Source organism: Morus notabilis, unplaced genomic scaffold (assembly GCF_000414095.1).
Source record: "Morus notabilis unplaced genomic scaffold, ASM41409v2 Scaffold384, whole genome shotgun sequence".
In the NCBI taxonomy this organism is placed as follows: domain Eukaryota; kingdom Viridiplantae; phylum Streptophyta; class Magnoliopsida; order Rosales; family Moraceae; genus Morus; species Morus notabilis.
In genome coordinates, this window is record NW_010387635.1 from 986,900 (window position 1) to 1,005,680 (window position 18,781).

General features: G+C 38.0%; 3 protein-coding genes across 7 annotated transcripts; 1 reads left to right on the plus strand and 2 right to left on the minus strand.

The window, feature by feature from the left end:
- Nucleotides 1-2,549: 2,549 nt before the first annotated feature.
- Nucleotides 2,550-6,475, minus strand: LOC21409321 (DNA-(apurinic or apyrimidinic site) lyase 2). Its single transcript, XM_024177082.1, has 10 exons — nucleotides 6,247-6,475; nucleotides 6,137-6,191; nucleotides 5,836-6,033; nucleotides 5,611-5,696; nucleotides 4,867-4,982; nucleotides 4,675-4,755; nucleotides 4,359-4,559; nucleotides 4,022-4,173; nucleotides 3,164-3,876; nucleotides 2,550-2,703 (listed from the first exon to the last, which is right to left on the minus strand). The coding sequence occupies exons 1-10, from the start codon at nucleotides 6,412-6,414 to the stop codon at nucleotides 2,632-2,634; spliced, it is 1,842 nt and encodes a 613-aa protein (XP_024032850.1). The 5' UTR covers nucleotides 6,415-6,475; the 3' UTR covers nucleotides 2,550-2,631.
- A 4,239-nt stretch (nucleotides 6,476-10,714) lies between these two features.
- LOC21409323 (transcription factor bHLH121) lies at nucleotides 10,715-13,177 on the plus strand. The gene is made up of 5 exons (XM_010115044.2): nucleotides 10,715-10,964; nucleotides 11,151-11,269; nucleotides 11,896-12,023; nucleotides 12,107-12,580; nucleotides 12,666-13,177. The coding sequence occupies exons 1-5, from the start codon at nucleotides 10,876-10,878 to the stop codon at nucleotides 12,810-12,812; spliced, it is 957 nt and encodes a 318-aa protein (XP_010113346.1). The 5' UTR covers nucleotides 10,715-10,875; the 3' UTR covers nucleotides 12,813-13,177.
- Nucleotides 13,178-13,359: 182 nt separating this feature from the next.
- Nucleotides 13,360-18,303, minus strand: LOC21409324 (calcium-dependent protein kinase 16). 5 transcript variants are annotated; one of them, XR_002903779.1, is made up of 13 exons: nucleotides 17,659-18,303; nucleotides 16,640-16,770; nucleotides 16,484-16,525; nucleotides 16,207-16,318; nucleotides 16,034-16,112; nucleotides 15,670-15,839; nucleotides 15,082-15,208; nucleotides 14,747-14,862; nucleotides 14,557-14,664; nucleotides 14,388-14,450; nucleotides 13,950-14,123; nucleotides 13,616-13,839; nucleotides 13,360-13,529 (listed from the first exon to the last, which is right to left on the minus strand). XR_002903779.1 is itself a non-coding variant. In XM_024177102.1 (12 exons), the coding sequence occupies exons 1-12, from the start codon at nucleotides 18,085-18,087 to the stop codon at nucleotides 13,672-13,674; spliced, it is 1,719 nt and encodes a 572-aa protein (XP_024032870.1). In that variant the 5' UTR covers nucleotides 18,088-18,303; the 3' UTR covers nucleotides 13,360-13,671. The 5 variants fall into 5 exon arrangements, 3 of the variants coding, with proteins under 3 accessions (XP_024032870.1, XP_024032872.1, XP_024032873.1); XR_002903778.1 differs by having other exon boundaries at nucleotides 13,360-13,549; XM_024177102.1 differs by having other exon boundaries at nucleotides 13,360-13,839.
- Between the last annotated feature and the right edge of the window lie 478 nt (nucleotides 18,304-18,781).

The following is an 18,781-nucleotide window of genomic DNA, read 5'->3' on the forward strand; positions in this document are numbered from 1 at the left end:
CGCTGTTCTGCCCGGGTTCTAGCACTATTCGGGACAAATCCTTTGCACTATTCAGAACGGATCCCTAGTACTATTCTGCTCGGGTCCTAACACTGTTCGGGACATATCCCTAGCACTATTCTGACCAGTAACGAAAAAGGAGATGGCCTCAGAGTGAGGGGGACACCGATGTGGTGTCTGCCAATGGCACTCTGACGCTCAAGTCAATGTTATGGTTAGGAGCAACAATTGAGTGGGCAGAGTTAGGTGTGGAAAAATGTTTGAACCTTTGTGAGCTAATGAGCTTGGTATTTATAAAGTATTTTCAGATCCAGATAGTGTCCGGATTCGACCCAGAACCTGGGAGTGGCCCAGGTGTAAAGCTGTACCGGTCAGATGACAAGTGTCGCGCCCTATAAGTGGAGGGAACCCCCCTTAGGATTGCAGAGGAGGTCACGTGGCAGTCAGTTGGCTAATTGGGAACTTATCCTGTTCTGCCAATCGGTGTCGATTAGGGCTCGAACCACGTGCTCAGTCGGCTCGAATCTAGTGTTCCGCCTGTTTGGGCAAGGTGCTCGCCCCGGTCTGTCTGTTCAGGTTGTTCGACATGGTTTGGCATGTCGCGCATCGATAGGTGGAGGGGAGCCTCCATTGGGATTGCAGAGAGGAGGTCACGAGTAGTCAGTTGGCTAATAGAGAACTTGTCCTGATTTGCCAGTCGGTGCCGATTAGTGCTCAGACCACGTGCTTGGTCAGCTCAGATCTAGTGTTTGGCTTGTTCGGACCAGGTGCTCGTTCTAGTCTACATGTTCAGGTTGTTCGGCCTACTTGGCCAGGTAGACATGTTTGGCATGTTCGGACCAGGTGCTCGGCTTATTCAGGTTGTTCTTCCTTGTTTGGCCTATTTGAACCAGGTGCTCAGCCTGTTCGGATTGTTCGGCCTATTCGGCATGTTCGGGCTGTTCAGCCTATTCGGCCTGTTCAGACCAGGTGCTCAGCCAGTTCGGGTTGTTCTTCCTTATCGGCCTACTTTGGCGGGGGCCTATTCTTCCGATGACCACCTCTCAACAGCTGATAAGTTAGAAACACTGATGTTCTAAAAAAATAAAAAATATCAGAGAAAGTTCTATAATATTAAACTAAAATTAATATTTTATTCCAAATCTTTTACGGGTAACAAATTATATTTTAACTTTTGAAAAGAGTTTCTCTCTTTTCCTATGCTACGCACAAATGATCACTCCGAGACCATCCGTGACGGTGAAACACCATCTTATCCAAATAATAGAAAAGACTTTTATTATTAATTTATTGAAATAATATTTTATTTGATTTATTCGTTATTGCTTTTCTGGGTTACGTTTTTTTTTTTTTTTTTTTTTTATTCCTTTTTTTTTTTTGATATTTTTTTTTTTGTATCACATACGACTAGCTCATGAGATTAAATTTTTTGCCTCTTTGGTCCACCACCTTATAGTCTAGCTGTTAAGATAAAGACTAATCAAGATGGCAAACTGTTTACAAATCACAAAGGAAGGTTCACTTGTCCCATTTTTAAAAAATTAACACACATATATATATATATATATATATTACTATTATATGTTTCGTGTCGTTTTACAAATGTACTAACTTTCAATGAGAAAACAGTGTACATGCATGCCAGTCACATCTATAATTATTACCAAATAAATCCAGGACCTATTTAAATTGATAATTTTTTATTTTAGTATTTAAAATTCAAAATTTTGGTGAGAAAAATATTTTAGTAAAATTAAAATTGTGAGTTTATATATGAAACAAACAGGTAATGAGATTTTTAGGCCCTTAAGAGAACATGTATTGCTTGCAAATAAAGCTAGTGACTAATAATCTAATATATATATATATATATATGGATATACATATATACCGAAATTGTTTAACTTTCAAGTTAAACAATCACGAGACACGAGCCAAGATTGTTCCCACTTTGAAATTCTGATTGCTCGCTTCTGATCCAGAAAGAACCAAGTCATTAGAAGGTTCTGTCCAGATTAAAAATAGATTATAGATCTTTATGAATTGTGTCAAGTCAATAGATTCTAGAGCTTCACATGTTTCCAGAACCAAGTCATTAGAAGGTTCTGTCCAGATTAAAAATAGATTATAGATCTTTATGAATTGTGTCAAGTCAATAGATTCTAGAGCTTCACATGTTTCCAGAACCAAGTCATTAGAAGGTTCTGTACAGATTAAAAATAGATTATAGATCTTTATGAATTGTGCCGAGTCAATAGATTCTAGAGTTTCACATGTTTCCATTCAAAAACTAATTTTTAAATAACCAAGGATTATAACTGAAACTTCAAGCAAAAAAAGAAAGAAAGAAAGAAAAAAAGGATTCCCATTGAAACTCGGGAATATTTCTAAAGGGATGAGCAACTAGAGGTACTCGATGGAAGGAATATCACCGATAGGTGAGCAAATCCAGTTGAAATTACCAAAAGTAAACAAAGTTTTTTTTTTTTTTTTTTTTTTTAATAATTACACGATTTACAGGATGTGGTAATCAACTTATCAGCATTGCACCATCTAGAAGATCGAGAAAAAAAATAAAAATAAAAGCTTGACATCACTCAACAAAAAATTTGGCAGAAATGATTCCCGTCATTATTTTCCTCGTGATTTTGAAGCAGCCCATTTGAAATAACCACAATTTGCTTCGGGATTAGATGCAGGTCCCTGCAAGGAAGAAAAAAAACTATAAAGTAAGCCTCTTGTTAGTTCAAGTAGGATTTGGCTCTTCTTCTAAAGTTTTGACATAAACAATTCTTTGCGCTTGAAAATTGTACTATACCGATAAATCATCATAATGTTGCGTTAAATTGTCATTTTTTTTAATCTGACATAATTATAGATTGATCTACACTTAAAACTATACCTAAATTTAATTCTGATGATCAAAAATTCTATCCTGCCGGTAAAGTATTTTTTCATGCCCTACCACAATACATTTTTTTTTTTTTTTTTTTTTTGGGGGGAATCCCGTTACTTGCAGAAAGCATCATTGTATTTTCACCCCATTTTCCATTATATTTAGTAATGCACAAATTTTAGAAATTCCATGTTTTTCTTCAACAATGGAAAGACAAAATTGCACAAGAATCTTCAGGCTTAATTGATTATCAAATGTGTAGAATACCTCAGCACGTGCACAGACGTAAAATCGGCGACCAAAATTCAGACCTTGTTTCTTCACAACTCGAGCAACACAAGCTTCTTTATGGCCCTTGCAAAGGGGTATGCTATTCTGCATCATCTGCTGTATCCTTTGCCACTCCATTAAAGCAACAGTATTCTTCTCTGAAGAACAGTTCTTCACTTCATCCTGATCCCAAGTTGATGCACTAGAGTTGAAGTCACACTGATTAGGACCATCCCGTTGATTGATGTTCTCACTTTGATCCTCCCCAATAGGAGGATCATTTGACTGATGACTAGGCTCAACGAAATCAGCCCGACTCGCTGAAGTATCTATTTCATTATCGATACTATTGCTAAGGATTGTACTTTTCTGGAAAAATGACTTCAGTGTGAGTTGGGACCATTGGTTTTTCTTTGCCTTTTTCTTTGTTGTGGCGGTGCAGGCACCAACCAGACAACTTGAGGTTTCACAAGAAACTTCGTTGCCTGAACCCAAGTCCATATCTTCTCTTGAAATTAGAACTTCGGACTCTTGGCTTGAAAAAGAGCAAGGATTGGCAGGAGGCACACCAGGTAAACTGCATTGGTCAAAGGCTCTCTTCTCTCTATTAGTGCAACCTTCTAAAGTGATATCTCCATCTGGAGATGAACTTGACACTTCATAGGAGGACTTAATTTGTTTGGAAACTTGTCTTCTCATCAATGTTGAGACTGCACAAGGCCAAGGGCTTAGTCCATTTGGAGTGTTGTAAAAAATCAAGCAGCAGACCGGAAGAGGCACTTATAACTATATGAATTGGACAGATAAAAACAAACAAGAGTGTCATATTGAAAACAACGATATCTGTAATAATACCAAGAGTTTGCTGGACACCATAAACCATAGGGATGTATCTGCAAGATAAAGACGGCGTGTTGTGTGGGGGGACGCTAGGAATTTGCCGTAAACTTGTATAAACAGGAGCATGATCAGAACCTTCAAGCTTGATGCGCTGTCCTCCTTTCCACCTATCCATGAGGAAGAAAAAAAATTATATCCTTGCAAGATGTAGCATCAACATCTAAATAAATGCCACAATGCAAACTAGGGGTGGGAATTCTAACTCTGGACCTCAATATTAAAGGAAGTGGTATGGATTTACCGCTAAGTTATGCCAATATGTCACACTCATTAACATGCATAATTACTGTACCTTGGTGTGTTTCCAGGTTTCCACCGTTTATATTGTGTCAATATGTCACACTCCTCAACATGGCAAGTGAAGAAGCTGTGATCTTTCTGGTCCTGCTCTTGGTGCAAGCATGATCCAGCACATAGAATGTGGTCAATTCTTGTCCCATAATTAAATTCTTCAGCACCTGTATTTTGCGGCCAGCATGTGTATGCATCCCTTCTGCAACGAGGAAAAAACAATCACGCTTTCAAAGTCATTCAATTTTACAAGGACAGAACTTGAAATTATCATGGGATCAACAAGGCCATAAAGAACTATAATAGAAGCTTTATACCTATCGGGATGTTTTGCTCTGAAAACATCAAAGAAAGCGCCTCCATTGTCCACTAACATTGATCTAAACCATCGTCTAAACCTACAATCAATATCAAAATATTCAGAATTAGCCTCCTCTGTCAAACAGTTGTAAAAGAGAGTTCAAAACGTAACCGCAGCCAACTGCAAAGTAACTGTGGCAGTGGCTTACTCATTATTTTCAAAATCTGGTCCTGCATCGCAACGATCTAAACTAGTGGGTGCAATGTTAAGGTCACCAACAACAAATACCCTCCTTCCTTGACGCAGCAAAGACTCCCATCTTTTCTACAGAAAGAGTAACACGTATCATCAAACAAATATAAAAACCACAAGTTCATTTTGGTTAAACTAGTTAAAATAGATTTCAACTGCTTGTGATTAAAATTAAACTACCACTAATAATAAGAATAAGAATGTTCAAGGTGCAGCAATCAGTTTCCATATAAAAGTACACCGGTAATGCTTCTGATAGGAATAACACATGAAGAATCAAATTCATAAAGATCTTCACGAACAGAAAAATGGTAACTTAATCTTGGAATCAAGAATATCCAAACAATAAAGGGCAAATTGGAAAATGACAAAGAAGGTAGCTTAAAGCTTTCCATATTCAAAACCTAGAACAATTATTCACCTTAATTATTCTCGTCACTCGTCAGATGCAAAACATAGATGAAAATGTCGGCATTACAAAAAACGGAAAATACCAAGCAGAACTATGGTTGAATAAGGTCTATACCAACGGATGTCGACATTCCATTGCAAAGAAAATATTTTTTCCCTCGTTAGTTGTTAGCTGAGAATCTAAATAAATGAATGACAAGGCCATAAATCATAAAATGAATTCTACTACACAACAGAACAAAAATTTACGCAGACATTATGTTTAATGCAAAAAGAACAATTTTCATACCTGCATTATCTTAAAGAATTTGAGCTTAAACTCAATCCTTTCCAAATCATCGGATTCCGCTCGAGGCCCGTACAAATTGAACAGAACTGGCCAAAATCCCAACATGAATTCCACCTTTCCACGCCATAATCAGACGCAAAAACCAAATCTTTAAAAACACACATTATAAACCAAACCCTAAGCTTCCAATTCCCAAACGTCAGGTTAAAACTAAACTGAACTCACCAAAATGAGTGTGATCAGTCACAACGCACCGTCCCTCGCAATCAACCCTAAGAAGCTCATCTCTCTCGAACTCCTCAAGCCCCGGCGCAACCGCAGGCGAACTCTCGAGAACTCCGGTGAATCCCTCCGCCGCCGCCGCCGGCAGCGCCGCCTCCGCGCTCGAGAACGCAGATTTCACGCGGCAAAAGGTAGCGACGCCTGAGAATCGACAAAAACAAGAACGGAAATTGAGAGATTATAGAGAAATCAAGAACGAATCGGAGAATTTCCGGTTGAGGCTTTGGACGAACGAACACCTTACCGGAATATCCGGCGCGGCGGCCGCGGTCGGAGGCGCATGAGCAGGAGAAGAAGGACTCGTATCCGGCCGCCGAGACGATATCGGCGGGGGGGGCCCGGGGGGGGGGGGGCCTGGTACCGGGCCGCCGAGACGATATCGGCGGTGAGCTCCTGGCGGCGAAGCTTGGTCTCCTGAAAGCAGATGACGTCAGCGTCGAAGGAATCGAGGAGTTTGAGGAGAGAGCCGTGCTGCGAGATGCGTGGTCTCAGGCCGTTCACGTTGTACGTCACGATCTTCATTTTTTTTTTGTTTCTTTTGCCGGCAATGCGAAAGGAGAAGCATTAAGGCGGGGAGACAAGTCTGAAGTGCAAACCACCGAGTTTGCAATGCAAGTAGGGAGATATGTCGTTTTTGTTTTCTTGGCTGGTTAACAAACGACATGTCGTTCTTATAACCGTATAGAAAACACAAATGGCTAGTCACTAGTGTGAAATGCATTCTCCAACACGTGCATTTAGTTAGTGTATTCGTATCATGATTTAAATCATAGTTTATAATTTGATATAATATTTTCTCTCACAAAAACCCACATAAATTAAGAATGGTTCTGAATCATAATTCTGAATGGTGCTGTGGACTTTGACATGTTATCTAACATGAGAAGTCTCGTTTACTTGGACCTAAGCTATATTAAGTTATCGTTGCTTTTTGACCAAAGAAGTATGAATGCAACAACTTCGAAATTCATGGGTATGGGATTAGCTTCTTGCGACTTGAGCAACCTGAAGCCCTAGATCTTAAAAGTCGTGTCTAGCTACGTTAGTCTAAGTAATTCTTGATCTATCCATCGCTCTCTTAATACTAGGTATTTAGATGTTCTCCCAAGCATGAATATGTGCATCTAACGATCTACGTTGTACATGTCCGTGCCACCTCAGACGGTTTTCCTGCACCTTATCTTCTATTGGTGTTACACCTACTTTATTACGAATAACTTCATTCCGTATGCGATACATCCTTGTATAGCCACTCATCCATCTTAACATACGCATTTTCGTCACACTCATCTTATATATTTGTTGTCTCTTGATGGCCCAACATTCACTACTATATAACACAGTTGGGCGAATTGCTGTCCTACAGAATTTTCCTTTCAACTTAGTACTTTTGATAATTCCTCTTTTGAGGGTAATCCAGGTCTCTGTGGGATTCCGTTATCCAACAAGTGTAGAGATTCCAAGGCCTTGCCACTACCACCTTCAATTGTTGAAGAAGATGATAATTCGGAGTCCTCGATTGAACTGGATTGGAAATTTATTTTGGCTAGATGTGTATGCGGGTTTGTCGTTGGAGTTGATCTCGGCGACATGGCGATCACAAAGAGGCGGGGGCGATTTCTCAAGGCTTTCAGAAGAGTTCCTCAGAGGATGGAGATTAGGCAACGTTGAAATTGAGCTTACCATGTTATTTGTCCCTGCTCTACTTATTTTCTTTCAATTACACACTCGGTTTTGCCTTGTTTGGTGTGTGTTTAATTCCTTTATATAATGCCATTTATCAGCGATGGTTTGTCTATGACTATACGTGTGTTTCTTTTAGCGACTTTTCCGACATTGAAACTAACAAGTTTTACCTTTTGTCAAATCTCAACTTCTTTCTTATAATGTAGAAGTCTTGTCGGAACTTTCATATGAGATCGGCCTGCTTTCTTGTGAAAGGAGTCATGTGTATTTTTGTTATATATCATCTACTGCTCATTTATATTCATATTTTTTTTTAAGTTCTTTTTCGAGCAGTGCAGCAGTATGTTTTTAATGGTAACAGTATTGACTTCTAAAAACAAATTAATTATCACCACCTTTTTCATGTGATAATGTAAAATGTAGAGGCCTTGTTAATCTTAAAAATTTATTTTGCTAATAATAAGAATTGGGATAGCCCATGGTTTTTTCAAAAAAAAAAAAAAGTAAAAGAGACTCTTCTTACGTGGTTGATTATTTATTGCAGAAGAAGGTTGTTGCTCCTTGGAGAATTCAACAAAAGTGGTGGGCAACTTTCTGCAAACTTTTCATTTCAGCGATTCGAGTTTTATTATAGTAAAATGCTCTCATAAACAGTCACATTTAACTTTTTTATTAAAGTAAAAAATTCTCACATAAAATCACGTCTAAACTCGAATTAAAAACATAGTTGGTTTCCCATATCTTTAGAGATGGTAATCTATTGGATTGGTCGTCTTTCAACTGAAGCAATTCAATTGGGCGTTGCAAATTGTTGGCATACTTCTGCAGATATTTACTGGATTTCATCTTTAGAGATATGGCTTTCTTGCCGAATAATAGGTTTCAACGACCAGAGAGAATCTAATGTAATGAATTCCATCAGGATCATGCACTCTTTTTATCCTGTTCAGTTTTTAACGAGGCCTTTCTTTCTACAAGAGCAGATCCAATAATGATGGTTGTTTCTCTCCTTAAGCTTGGTCTAGTACGTGTGATGTTTGTTTGCCCATTTTCATCTTTTTAGCTCTTTTAGTTGTATTCGATCCTTTTGTAATTTCCGTTTGTTATCTTTTTAGCTCTTTTAGTTGTATCTTATCTGTTAGAAAAATAGCATAAAAAAAATGGAAACTAACAAGTATATTGAAATAGACAATCGCAATAAACAAATACAGTTGCAGATCACAACAACAAAATATTAAAAAAAAAAAAGAGCAATAACAGAGATTGGAAGCACGTAGTTACACGGTGTCCTTAAAATAGATTCGCCCCTCACCGTCGGTGTTTAAGGAGTTCCGGCGTCTGTCTTTCAGGATTCAACGGTCAACAAGAAGCAACAGTGCACAACGAAACTTCTTTGGCAAACTTGAATAGTGCCCAAACTCTATCACACTGAGCGCCTAGACTAGAAGAAATTTTTCTGAGATATTCTGAGAATTTCTTGGTGTACAAAAACAATGGAAGGGATGCCAATTTATAGCACTCGGAGGAGACCATTGGAGGTCATGGTTGCTTCATATATTAGGAATCCAACGTCATTTAATCTGAGGCATTACTCCTCCGCTGTTACAGAAGCCAAACAGCCACTGTTGAACTGGAAAAATAAAGCAGCAAAACCAAGGCCGCGCGGGGCCGGTCTTTCGAAGAAACATTCATGCCCGCAGGACGTGCACGAGTCCTTTGAATCGTCCCCAAATTTTGATCTGGGATTTGCACCCCCTGCGCGCGCGTGAGAGAGCATCTTTGCTTACTAGATCACACAACAACAAATGTGTAATCTTATTTAAGCACCATAGGACTCTAATTCATTTCCCATATTGGACAAGGATTTTTCCTCTAACTTTTCAGCTCATAGGGTGCACTTTGAACATCAATTTTTCATTCACCTAAGCGTTGACTTTAAGTGTTGAGGGACGTGAAAAAATCCCTTAAGACCGTTAGGTATTTAGAGGGGACGGTACGTATAAATAATGAGTATAAGACCCGACTATGCCGGGATCCTGCGAGATGGACTCTTTAAAGAGTTGAGACATTACATATTTAAATCACCATAATTCAAACTAAATTTTATAATCTGAATGCGAACCAAACAAGACCCTAATAACCCTATTTCTAATCATTAATTTCGTTTTCATGTCACGTTATCTCAAAATACAATGCTTTTCTTTAGTAAGTTTTCGTTAAAAAGGAAGAAAAAAAAAACGTCACATCCTTTCTCTTTTACTAAGAAAAGCACGTGTGATGAAAATTTTTAACATCTCAATTTAAATGTAACACAAATCTTTTAATTTTTTAACTTTTAATCGCTTAAATCTAGTAAAAAATTTGAATAAATTTAGAAAAATAAACTACATTGTAATAATTTTACAAGTTTAAGGAGTTAATTGTCAGAATTAAAAATTTGAGCAATTTACTAAAATACGATAAGTTCAAAAGGCAATTGTGATAAAAACCCCTCCTAAAATTAGACGACTTTAGAAAATTGACCCTTGTTTACCACATTTCTTAATAAATGGCCAAAGTTTTTATTTTTTATACATATGACCGAACCTTTTTATTTTAGTAAAGTGGTCTTTCTTTCGTAGTTAATCAATGATTGACCGACAATTAATCAATAATTGACCTATCCGTTATTATAATTTATAATAATTTATCATTAATAAATATGTAATTTATTGATTAAAATTGATTAATTAATAATTAATTTTGACTAATTATTAACTAATACTTATTAATAATGAAAAATCATCGTGTTAATTAGTGATAAACTTAAATCAATTAGTGATTGACCGTTAGTCCTATTAATTAATAAAAAACAGTTATTTTACTAATTTTATAAAACTTGTGTTAATTTAAAAAAAAAAACCTTAAAAAGGATTATTTTCCTCTATATCCATTTTTCTAATTTTTCTTTTTTTTTAAAAAAAGTTTCAAAATGTCACTGTTTAAAAAACGACACATATTAACTGCCGAACATTGATCACCGGGTGAAATTCCACTCTTACCCACTGGACTTAACAATAATTGCGGGTCCAGCAGTTCATTGAATCATCTTCCCCACCCACAGCCCCATCAATTCTCCCCGTGCTGGCTCCCTCTACTCTCTCGTACCAAATCTAAAAACTTTAGAAAAATCAAAAGCTATTTGATGTCGTTTTTTCGTTTTGGCCAAAAATTCTCTAACAATTTCCGTGAAGCCTAAAAGCGAAAGTAAAAAGCCCTATCTTTGGACAAAGAAGAGAGTTTAATGTGAGAGTGGAAATGGAAAGATGGCAATCCGACGATTTCTCTCCAGCTTCAGCCTCGTCTCCTTCTCACCCCAACTCCACTCGCTCCAACTCTGATTCCAGGTTTTTTTTTTCTTATTTTTTTGGGTTAATACTTTGCTCTCTCTCTCTTTTATTGCCCTTTTTTTTGTTCTAGTTTTTTAGCCTTATTTCGACTGCGAAATTGTCTTAAAAAGGGATTTTGAGTTTGCTCTGTCTTCCCTTTTAATTTTGCATAATTTGATCCTCTTTTGGTGGTTTTTTTAATAGACAAAGGACGGATGTGGAGGGGGATCCCATTGCTGCAAGAAAAGTTCAGAAGGCGGACCGCGAAAAGTTGAGGAGAGATCGACTGAACGAGCACTTTCTTGAGTTGGGAAACGCATTAGGTATGGTAGACTGCTTTCTTGTTAATTATGATGAAGGAGCATTGTAATAGCCTGCATTAGCCGTTTTGTATAGTAATTAGTGAATATAGTCCATACAAATTTTATAATAATTAATTTAGAAAGCCAAGAATTCTCCTGCATACTAAGGGCCCTTTTAGTATATGGGTTTAAACCACTTGATTATGAATTTTGAAATTTAAACTTTTTGTGCAAAAAAAAAAAAAAAAAAACTGTAGCAGAATTAAAATTATGGATTTAAAATTATGAATTAAAAAAAAAAAAACTGTACCGATCTGAAAAAAAAAAAAAAAAAAAAAAAATTGATTGGTTGTAGTGTAATTAAAGAGCTGCTCTTCCATGTGGTGGCTATGGAGGTGGAAGTTGCCGTTGTATAGGTTAGGGGGGCTGAGAAGCTGTTGCTTGCTGTCTGCTTCATGAGCTTTCATTGCCCCGTTCTGTAACTTCTTTTCTTTGTCCATCCACAAGGATCTAAAAAAATAGAGAAATGAAGGGGTAGCTATCTAGCGGGAGTCATTTTAGTTGTATTACCTTCTAGTGACTATTTCTTGTAGTGCCGGTCAAGTCCTTGGTACTTGGACAGTCACACTGTTAATTTTGAAATGCAGATCCTGATAGACCGAAGAATGACAAGGCAACCATACTCACAGACTCGATTCAAATGCTGAAGGAGTTAACTGCTCAAGTCGACAAACTCAAGGCAGAGTACACCGCGCTTTCTGAAGAATCACGCGAGGTGAAATTCTCCTTATGCATTGTACTCATGGTTGCGAGTACTATCATTTGTCAATGTCATCAATTATTGTTTACTACACACAGCTGACGCAGGAGAAAAATGAGCTAAGAGAAGAGAAGGCATCTTTAAAATCCGATATAGAAAACCTCAACGCTCAGTATCAACAAAGAGTGAGGGTTATGTTCCCGTGGACTGCCATTGATCCTTCTTCTGTTGTTATGGGCCCGCCTTATACGTATCCGATGCCTGTACCCATTCCTCCAGGTCCAATTCCATTCCACCCGTCATCACAGCCGTTTTCGTTCTTTGGAGGTCAAAATCCTGGTCCTATTCCCAATCCTTGTCCTGCATTTGTCCCATACCCGACTCCTGCCAACCCTGCCAACCCTGCTGTGGAACAACCAGCATCTCAGTATGCGTCTACTTCCCACATTTCGGGCAAACAAGATTTGAAAAGCAAAGATCAGCAAAGGGGCAGCAGTGTGGAAAGATGTGACGGTTCCAATGACGTAGCAACAGATCTTGAACTCAAGATGCCAGGATCGTCCGCGCAACAGGTTTGTTTTAGAGTTATTGACAATAGTTGGCAATTGAATATTGTAGCTTGACTTAATGGGTCTTTTTTTTTTTTTTTTTTTGCAGGACTCGTCTTCTTCCGGAGGTAGGAAGGGCAAGCAATCACAGAGGGAGGAAAGGACAACTACAGACGGAAGCTTGTCGAGTAGGTATTCATCTCAAGTTCATCAGGATAGCTCCTCCAACAGTGTGAGTGACGTCCCAAAGTCTTGACAACCGAAGATATTCTAATTTTCTTTGCTACTGATTGAATCAAAGCATGAGCTGCAACACCCAATATGATGTTGAAATTATCTGAATCTGTTCTAACCCAATTTCCAGTAGGTTGGATTCTCTCATTCAACTGACATATCTAGATTTCTCTGATATTCGTCCAGGATAGCATGAAAAAACATGCTTTAACTTGTCAAGTTCATGTATGCTCAAGAACCACCTACTGGTTGGTTATTTTTGTAAATTATCTGTATAATGTAGTTACTGGTCTAGCTGTATATTCCACTTCCAGCTATGATTTATAAAAAAGAACCATCAATTTGGCAATTTGCGTTTGCATTCTTTATATCACCTTTATGTGTGAAAAGAATCTCAACCAACAAAAGGAAATGGTTTTTTTTTATCACTAATGGATATTGCTCGCTTGAAAAGAAAAAGTAGAAATTGCTTTACTTTTATCAGTGCCTTGTACCTTTTCACCTACAACCTGAAGCAAGTTAAAAGTCGCCGGAGCACAATAAAATTTCAAAGAGCAACCACACGGCTGTAGATGAAATGCACCACATTTTCACTATAAATTTATTTATGTCACACATTACAATTTGTAGGGCACCAACACTCCCCAAGGATATACACTAGTTTTAACCACAACACCTGGAGCCATCTTCTGCGCAGATTCATCCAAAACCAACTCCGATAGAACAACAATGATTCGATCTGCAAATCACAAACACAATCTAATGCAAATCCCATTACTCGAATTGATTTGGAAGTAGATAAAATTAAGGAAAATGGAACCCCACCTTTCTTACTATCTCTCTTTCTGACGCTAATATTTTCAAAAATGTAGTTTCTGAGTCTATAACTTTCGAGTGTTACGTGGACCAGAAGACGGGCTAGCAACATTTCGTGAACTAATGCTTGCAGTTCTGAGAAGCCTACGGAATTCCGCTAAGCTTATCTTCCCATCTTTGTCGATATCAGCCTCCTCAAGAAGGGGGTCAATGGAGCCTCTTAAGCCCGTGTGCTGCAAAAGAAGTGATGAAACCTCAGGGCCAACAACAGCAATATTATGAAAACAAATAACTAGAAATCATAAGAATGAAAAAAAAAAATGCTCCAAGTAAAAGCACTGACCAATCTGAGTTCCTCTGGTGTTATAAATCCGTCTTTATCTATATCAAACTTTTGAAAAGCTGCATGTGAGCGTTGTTGCCACTTGTCAGAGTCATGTTCTTCCAATTGATGGACGTGAAGCGTGGCTGCGACGAACTCGGAGAAATCCACAAGCCCATCGGTGTTGCAGTCAATCTGAATCAAACATATAAAACAAGGACAATGCAGTTACCCACGACAGAAAGGAAGCAGTATTCATTGACATAGTTCCAGTGTTTAGAAGGAGGGCGTTCAAAAAGTAGGTCATATGAAAGAAATAATCGAGTCATCTCATATGCGCAAGATTAATACTACCCTTTCAGGTCCTAAATTACACAAAGCTTTGCAGTATACTTGTATTGAAAAAAAAAAAAAAAAAAGAAAGAAAAAGAAGAAGAGCGGGGGGGTTGGAAGACCTACAGCTTGCAGTATCTCTAGAACACCTGACTCTTTCAGTTTCCAGGGAAGATCTTTTGCAAGGGCCTGCAATAGGAACATATTTGTTAGTACAGAAACAAGAAACTGTATGATGACTGACTGGTGCACATAAATTATAGAGAACCGAGAATAAAACCAGGAAGAGAAATACATGTCTCATTTCTTCAAGACTAATAGAGCCGTTTTTATCCACATCAATTGCGTCGAATTGATCTCTGAGGTCAGCAAGCTCCTCTTCGTCAAGTGTGCTTGCCAATGCCTGCAAGACCATCAAAATGAAATGGATTATTGAAAAACCCTTTCTTCTTTTCATGAACCTCCAGCTACAGAAATCACCTTACCCTTAAAGCAAACTGTTTCAAACGACTGTACTTCACAAACTGACGCATGTTATTCAGAACAGATATATCGATCGGGATCTCTGATGCACTTCCTCCTTCTCTAACCCAAGGGTGTGCTGGAAAGTAAAAACAAATAATAAAAGTTAAGCCAGACAACAATCTCAATTAAAGCTCTCGCTAGAAAAGATTAGGGAATACGACATGAAAAACCAATAAGGAAAACCCAGGACATCCCTTTTAATATCCTTAATCAAAGGTCCAAAAGCATTTATAAACAAAGAGAAACAATCAGCATCCATTTTACCAAGGTAAGAATAAAGAATATGCAAACTTACACAAGGCCTGAGAAGCAGTTAGTCTTGCCCTGGGATCTTTTACCAGCAATTTCTTCACAAAATCTTTAGCACTGTTACTTATGCTTGACCAAGGCTTGCGACGAAAATCAGGCTTGTTCCTTAAGACCTGGAAAACATGAAAACCAGTAACATAAGTATACTAGAGGGAGGGAAAAACGGAGGGGAAAAAGAAAAGGACAGTAACAGAATAAAGGAGCCAAAAAAAAAAAGGCTGAAAGTTATTTGCTGTGATTAGCTGCAAAGGAGTTTCAAGCCACAAAAAGAAACATGTCATGGGTAAGGTACTTCGGGAAAAGAAAAGACCGCAAGGAAAGTGAATCTAAGCGTCTAGTTCTCCTTTTGTCATGGAAATTGGAGATTTGGCTTAAAAAGTGACAAAGCTCTTCAAAATAGGTAAAAATTTGTTGGAATGAAGATTGGTTATTGACATAATGACATGATACACATGGTGCATACTGCGTACATGAATATTCAAAAAGCGCAAATTTCTACCAAATTAAAAGAAATAACAAATATACAAGGATTGATCGAAAGAAACATGCGTGGAAATTAGGAATGTACTAGCACCTCCTTAAATATACCATCTTCAGTCTTATCCCAGAAGGGGCGCCTTCCACAAAGTAAAATATAGGTAATCACACCAATACTCCAGACATCAGATTCAGGCCCTGACTTGCGTTTCAATACTTCTGGAGCAACGTAATAAGCACTGCCCACAATATCGTGGAACTTCTTTCCTGCATACCATTTATAAAAAATATAACTTACATGGCCAGAAACTCCAGCTACAAGGTGGAATATGGAAGACCCCAACGAAAGTGTCGCCAGTAGTATAAGCACTAAGCATTGACATAATTACAGCTCCAAAATGACAGAAAAGGGAGGAAAAGCTAGATATCTCATGCAGTCCTTGCAATAGGAATATACTCACCTGGTTTAATGAAATCTGACAAACCAAAATCTGTGGCTTTCAAAGGCGAGTCCTCTCTGGTTGATTTGAAAAGAAAATTCTATGGTAAAGGAAGAAAAAGTAAGGGAACCCATTAAGCAAAAAGAACTGGTTACAGTTGAACGAGCTACTTGTGCTAGTAAGTGTGGCCATACCTCTGGTTTCATGTCACGGTGTACTAAACCGTGTAAATGACACTGGGCTGCAACCTTAAGCATCTGACGTACAACTACTGCTGCATCTTTCTCGGAATAACGACTATCCTTCCTGATCAGAGTGGTGAAAGTAAATAATTGTTTGAAATACCAAAAACGTGACAGAATGCAATATTTGGTCCTTAACTATTGTTATAATCAAATTTTAGACCAAAATACACGATGTAGATGGCTAATATAGCAAGGAATAACATTTTTCCGGAATAAAGATTCTTACTTGGCCAAGATACGATCCAGCAATTCACCACCCTCGCATAACCTGCAAGCAAGTGTGTTAGAAACTGAAGAACACGTATAATCCCGCACGACGCGTGATGAAGCATAAAGATAAAATTGGAATAGTCTTGAAATTAAGCTTGCGAGCAACACTTACTCCATAACTATATACACGTATGAATCATCCTCAAAGGCATTGTAAAACTGAACGACATTCTCGTGGCCTGTAAGTTCTTGCAATATCTTAACCTCTCGCTTAACATCCTCAACAGCAATAGGAAGAACCATCTGCCACCAACACCAGAGAGTTATTTCCTTTGGTTAATTTTTTGCAACTCTAAAAATTTGTTACTAAACATTCCCAAACTTCCATAGCAATGCTGAAACAAGACATTATACTTGTGAGTGCCATTGATTACTCTCATAAGAACAGCAAGTTGCCAAAAAGATTTATTTCACGAAAAACATAAGAACTAAGCTTGGTCAATTTAGATGACATTTCAGAAGCCTAAATTGAACCCCACAATTGAAATCAATCCCACGTGAATCCAGGGAACCAAAAAGAGGAAAAAAGAACCGATAAGACTTCCCAATTATATGAATCACTAATCCTAACATAGGACACAAAAATCCCCAACTGGAAAGTGGGGGAATCTACAGGAAAAGTCAAACACACATTTGGGTTCAAATCACCATTACCAAAATGCCAATTCACGAGTAGAATCTCCAGCTTCCAATCACAAAATTCCCAGATTCGCCCACCTCAAAAATTCTTCAAAATCCCCAAAAGCAAAAGAGATTAAGAAAAATTAAGGATTTTTTTTCCATTTTTCCAAAAAAAAAAAAGAAAAAAAAAAACCTAGATTCAATTCAAGGAAAAGCCAATAAATGCCTCAAAATTTTTCAGAGAATCAAATTGGACGGAAAAAAAAAAAAAACCTTGTTCTTCTCGATTCTCTTGACGGCGACGCGGTCGCCACAAAATTCCCAGATTCGCCCACCTCAAAAATTCTTCAAAACCCCAAAAGCAAAAGAAATTAAGAAAAATTAAGGATTTTTTTTCCATTTTTCCAAAAAAAAAAAAGAAAAAAAAAAACCTAGATTCAATTCAAGGAAAAGCCAATAAATGCCTCAAAATTTTTCAGAGAATCAAATTGGACGGAAAAAAAAAAAAACCTTGTTCTTCTCGATTCTCTTGACGGCGACGCGGTCGCCATTGACCTTGTCGGTGGCGACGTAGGTGTAACCGAACTGGCCATGGCCGAGGAGCTTCCCGATCGTGTAACGCCGGTCGAAATCCTTGGCGTACCCGAAATCGGTGCGCTTGCCGCAGGGGATAATCCCGCTCTTCTGCCTCCTCGCGTGGTTGGTGTTCTTCTCCTTCTGCTGAGGATTATTGTTCTTCTGGTTCTGGTGGGTCCCATTGCCGCCACGCCTGTTCTTCAGCCTTTGCTGTTGATTGTTGTTGTTGTTCGTCGACGACGCTGACTCTTGCGGGATTTTCGTCGTCGTTTTCTGCGGTTTTGGTGTCGTTTCCTTTCCGTTATTGTTGTTGGTGCTGCTATTTGAGCCGCTAACTTTGGCCGTCGATATGCAAGCTCCCATGGTGGTTGAAGAAGAAGAAGAAGAAGACGATGATTATTAGAAAAGGAAAAGATGAAGAAGAAGAAGAAGAAGAAGAAGAAGAGATAAGAGATTGATGAGAGGGTTTAGAGGAGAAAACCATAACAGAAATTGTAATGAAAACTGGGAATATAAATGAGAGAGAAAGAGAGAGAGAGAGAGAGAGAATGAAAAAAAAAAAAAAATGGGAGAGGAAAGACTGGAGCAGATCGGAGGAAGAAGGGAAGAAAGAGGGGAGGGGGAGGGAAGACAGATGGTGGTCAAAAAGAGACTTTTGAACCCAAAAAAAAAAAAAAAAATGTCTGAAATTGAAACACCCTTGTGTGTGTGTGTGTTTTTTTTTGTTAACGGATAATTCTTTTAAAAAAAATAGGATTACCATAGAAACAAAAAAAAAGAATAGTACGGTAAAAAATATCTTCTCAAAAATATTTAGGTCAATCACGTAAATATCTCGTTCACTTCGTTGATTCGAGTTTGTAATTTGAGTTGAGATGTGATTTTATGTGAGAGTTTTTTACTGTAGTAAAAAAGTTAGATGTAACTGTTTCTGATAACTTTTTACTGTAGCAAAACTCAAATTCTAAACTCGAATCGGTGACGGAGCCATTTTTTCTTCGATTCTTATGAGGGAGTGTCTTTTAACGTAAAAATATAACTATGAAAACGTAATATG

Bases quoted from the DNA above. Each gene is read 5' to 3' on its own strand.
- LOC21409321 (XM_024177082.1), bottom strand. From the start codon at position 6,414: ATGAAGATCGTGACGTACAACGTGAACGGCCTGAGACCACGCATCTCG. The intron at 6,034-6,136 runs GTAAGGTGTTCG...GTCGATTCTCAG, and splicing joins CCGCCGCGCCGGATATTCCG to GCGTCGCTACCTTTTGCCGC. The intron at 4,983-5,610 runs GTATGAAAATTG...CTCTTTCTGTAG, and splicing joins AATTCTTTAAGATAATGCAG to AAAAGATGGGAGTCTTTGCT.
- LOC21409323 (XM_010115044.2), top strand. From the start codon at position 10,876: ATGGAAAGATGGCAATCCGACGATTTCTCTCCAGCTTCAGCCTCGTCT. The intron at 10,965-11,150 runs GTTTTTTTTTTC...TTTTTTTAATAG, and splicing joins CGCTCCAACTCTGATTCCAG to ACAAAGGACGGATGTGGAGG. The intron at 11,270-11,895 runs GTATGGTAGACT...TTTGAAATGCAG, and splicing joins TGAGTTGGGAAACGCATTAG to ATCCTGATAGACCGAAGAAT.
- LOC21409324 (XM_024177102.1), bottom strand. From the start codon at position 18,087: ATGGGAGCTTGCATATCGACGGCCAAAGTTAGCGGCTCAAATAGCAGC. The intron at 14,665-14,746 runs GTAAGGTGATTT...ATGGTCTTGCAG, and splicing joins TGAAACAGTTTGCTTTAAGG to GCATTGGCAAGCACACTTGA. The intron at 14,451-14,556 runs GTATTTCTCTTC...TTCCTATTGCAG, and splicing joins GTCTTGAAGAAATGAGACAT to GCCCTTGCAAAAGATCTTCC.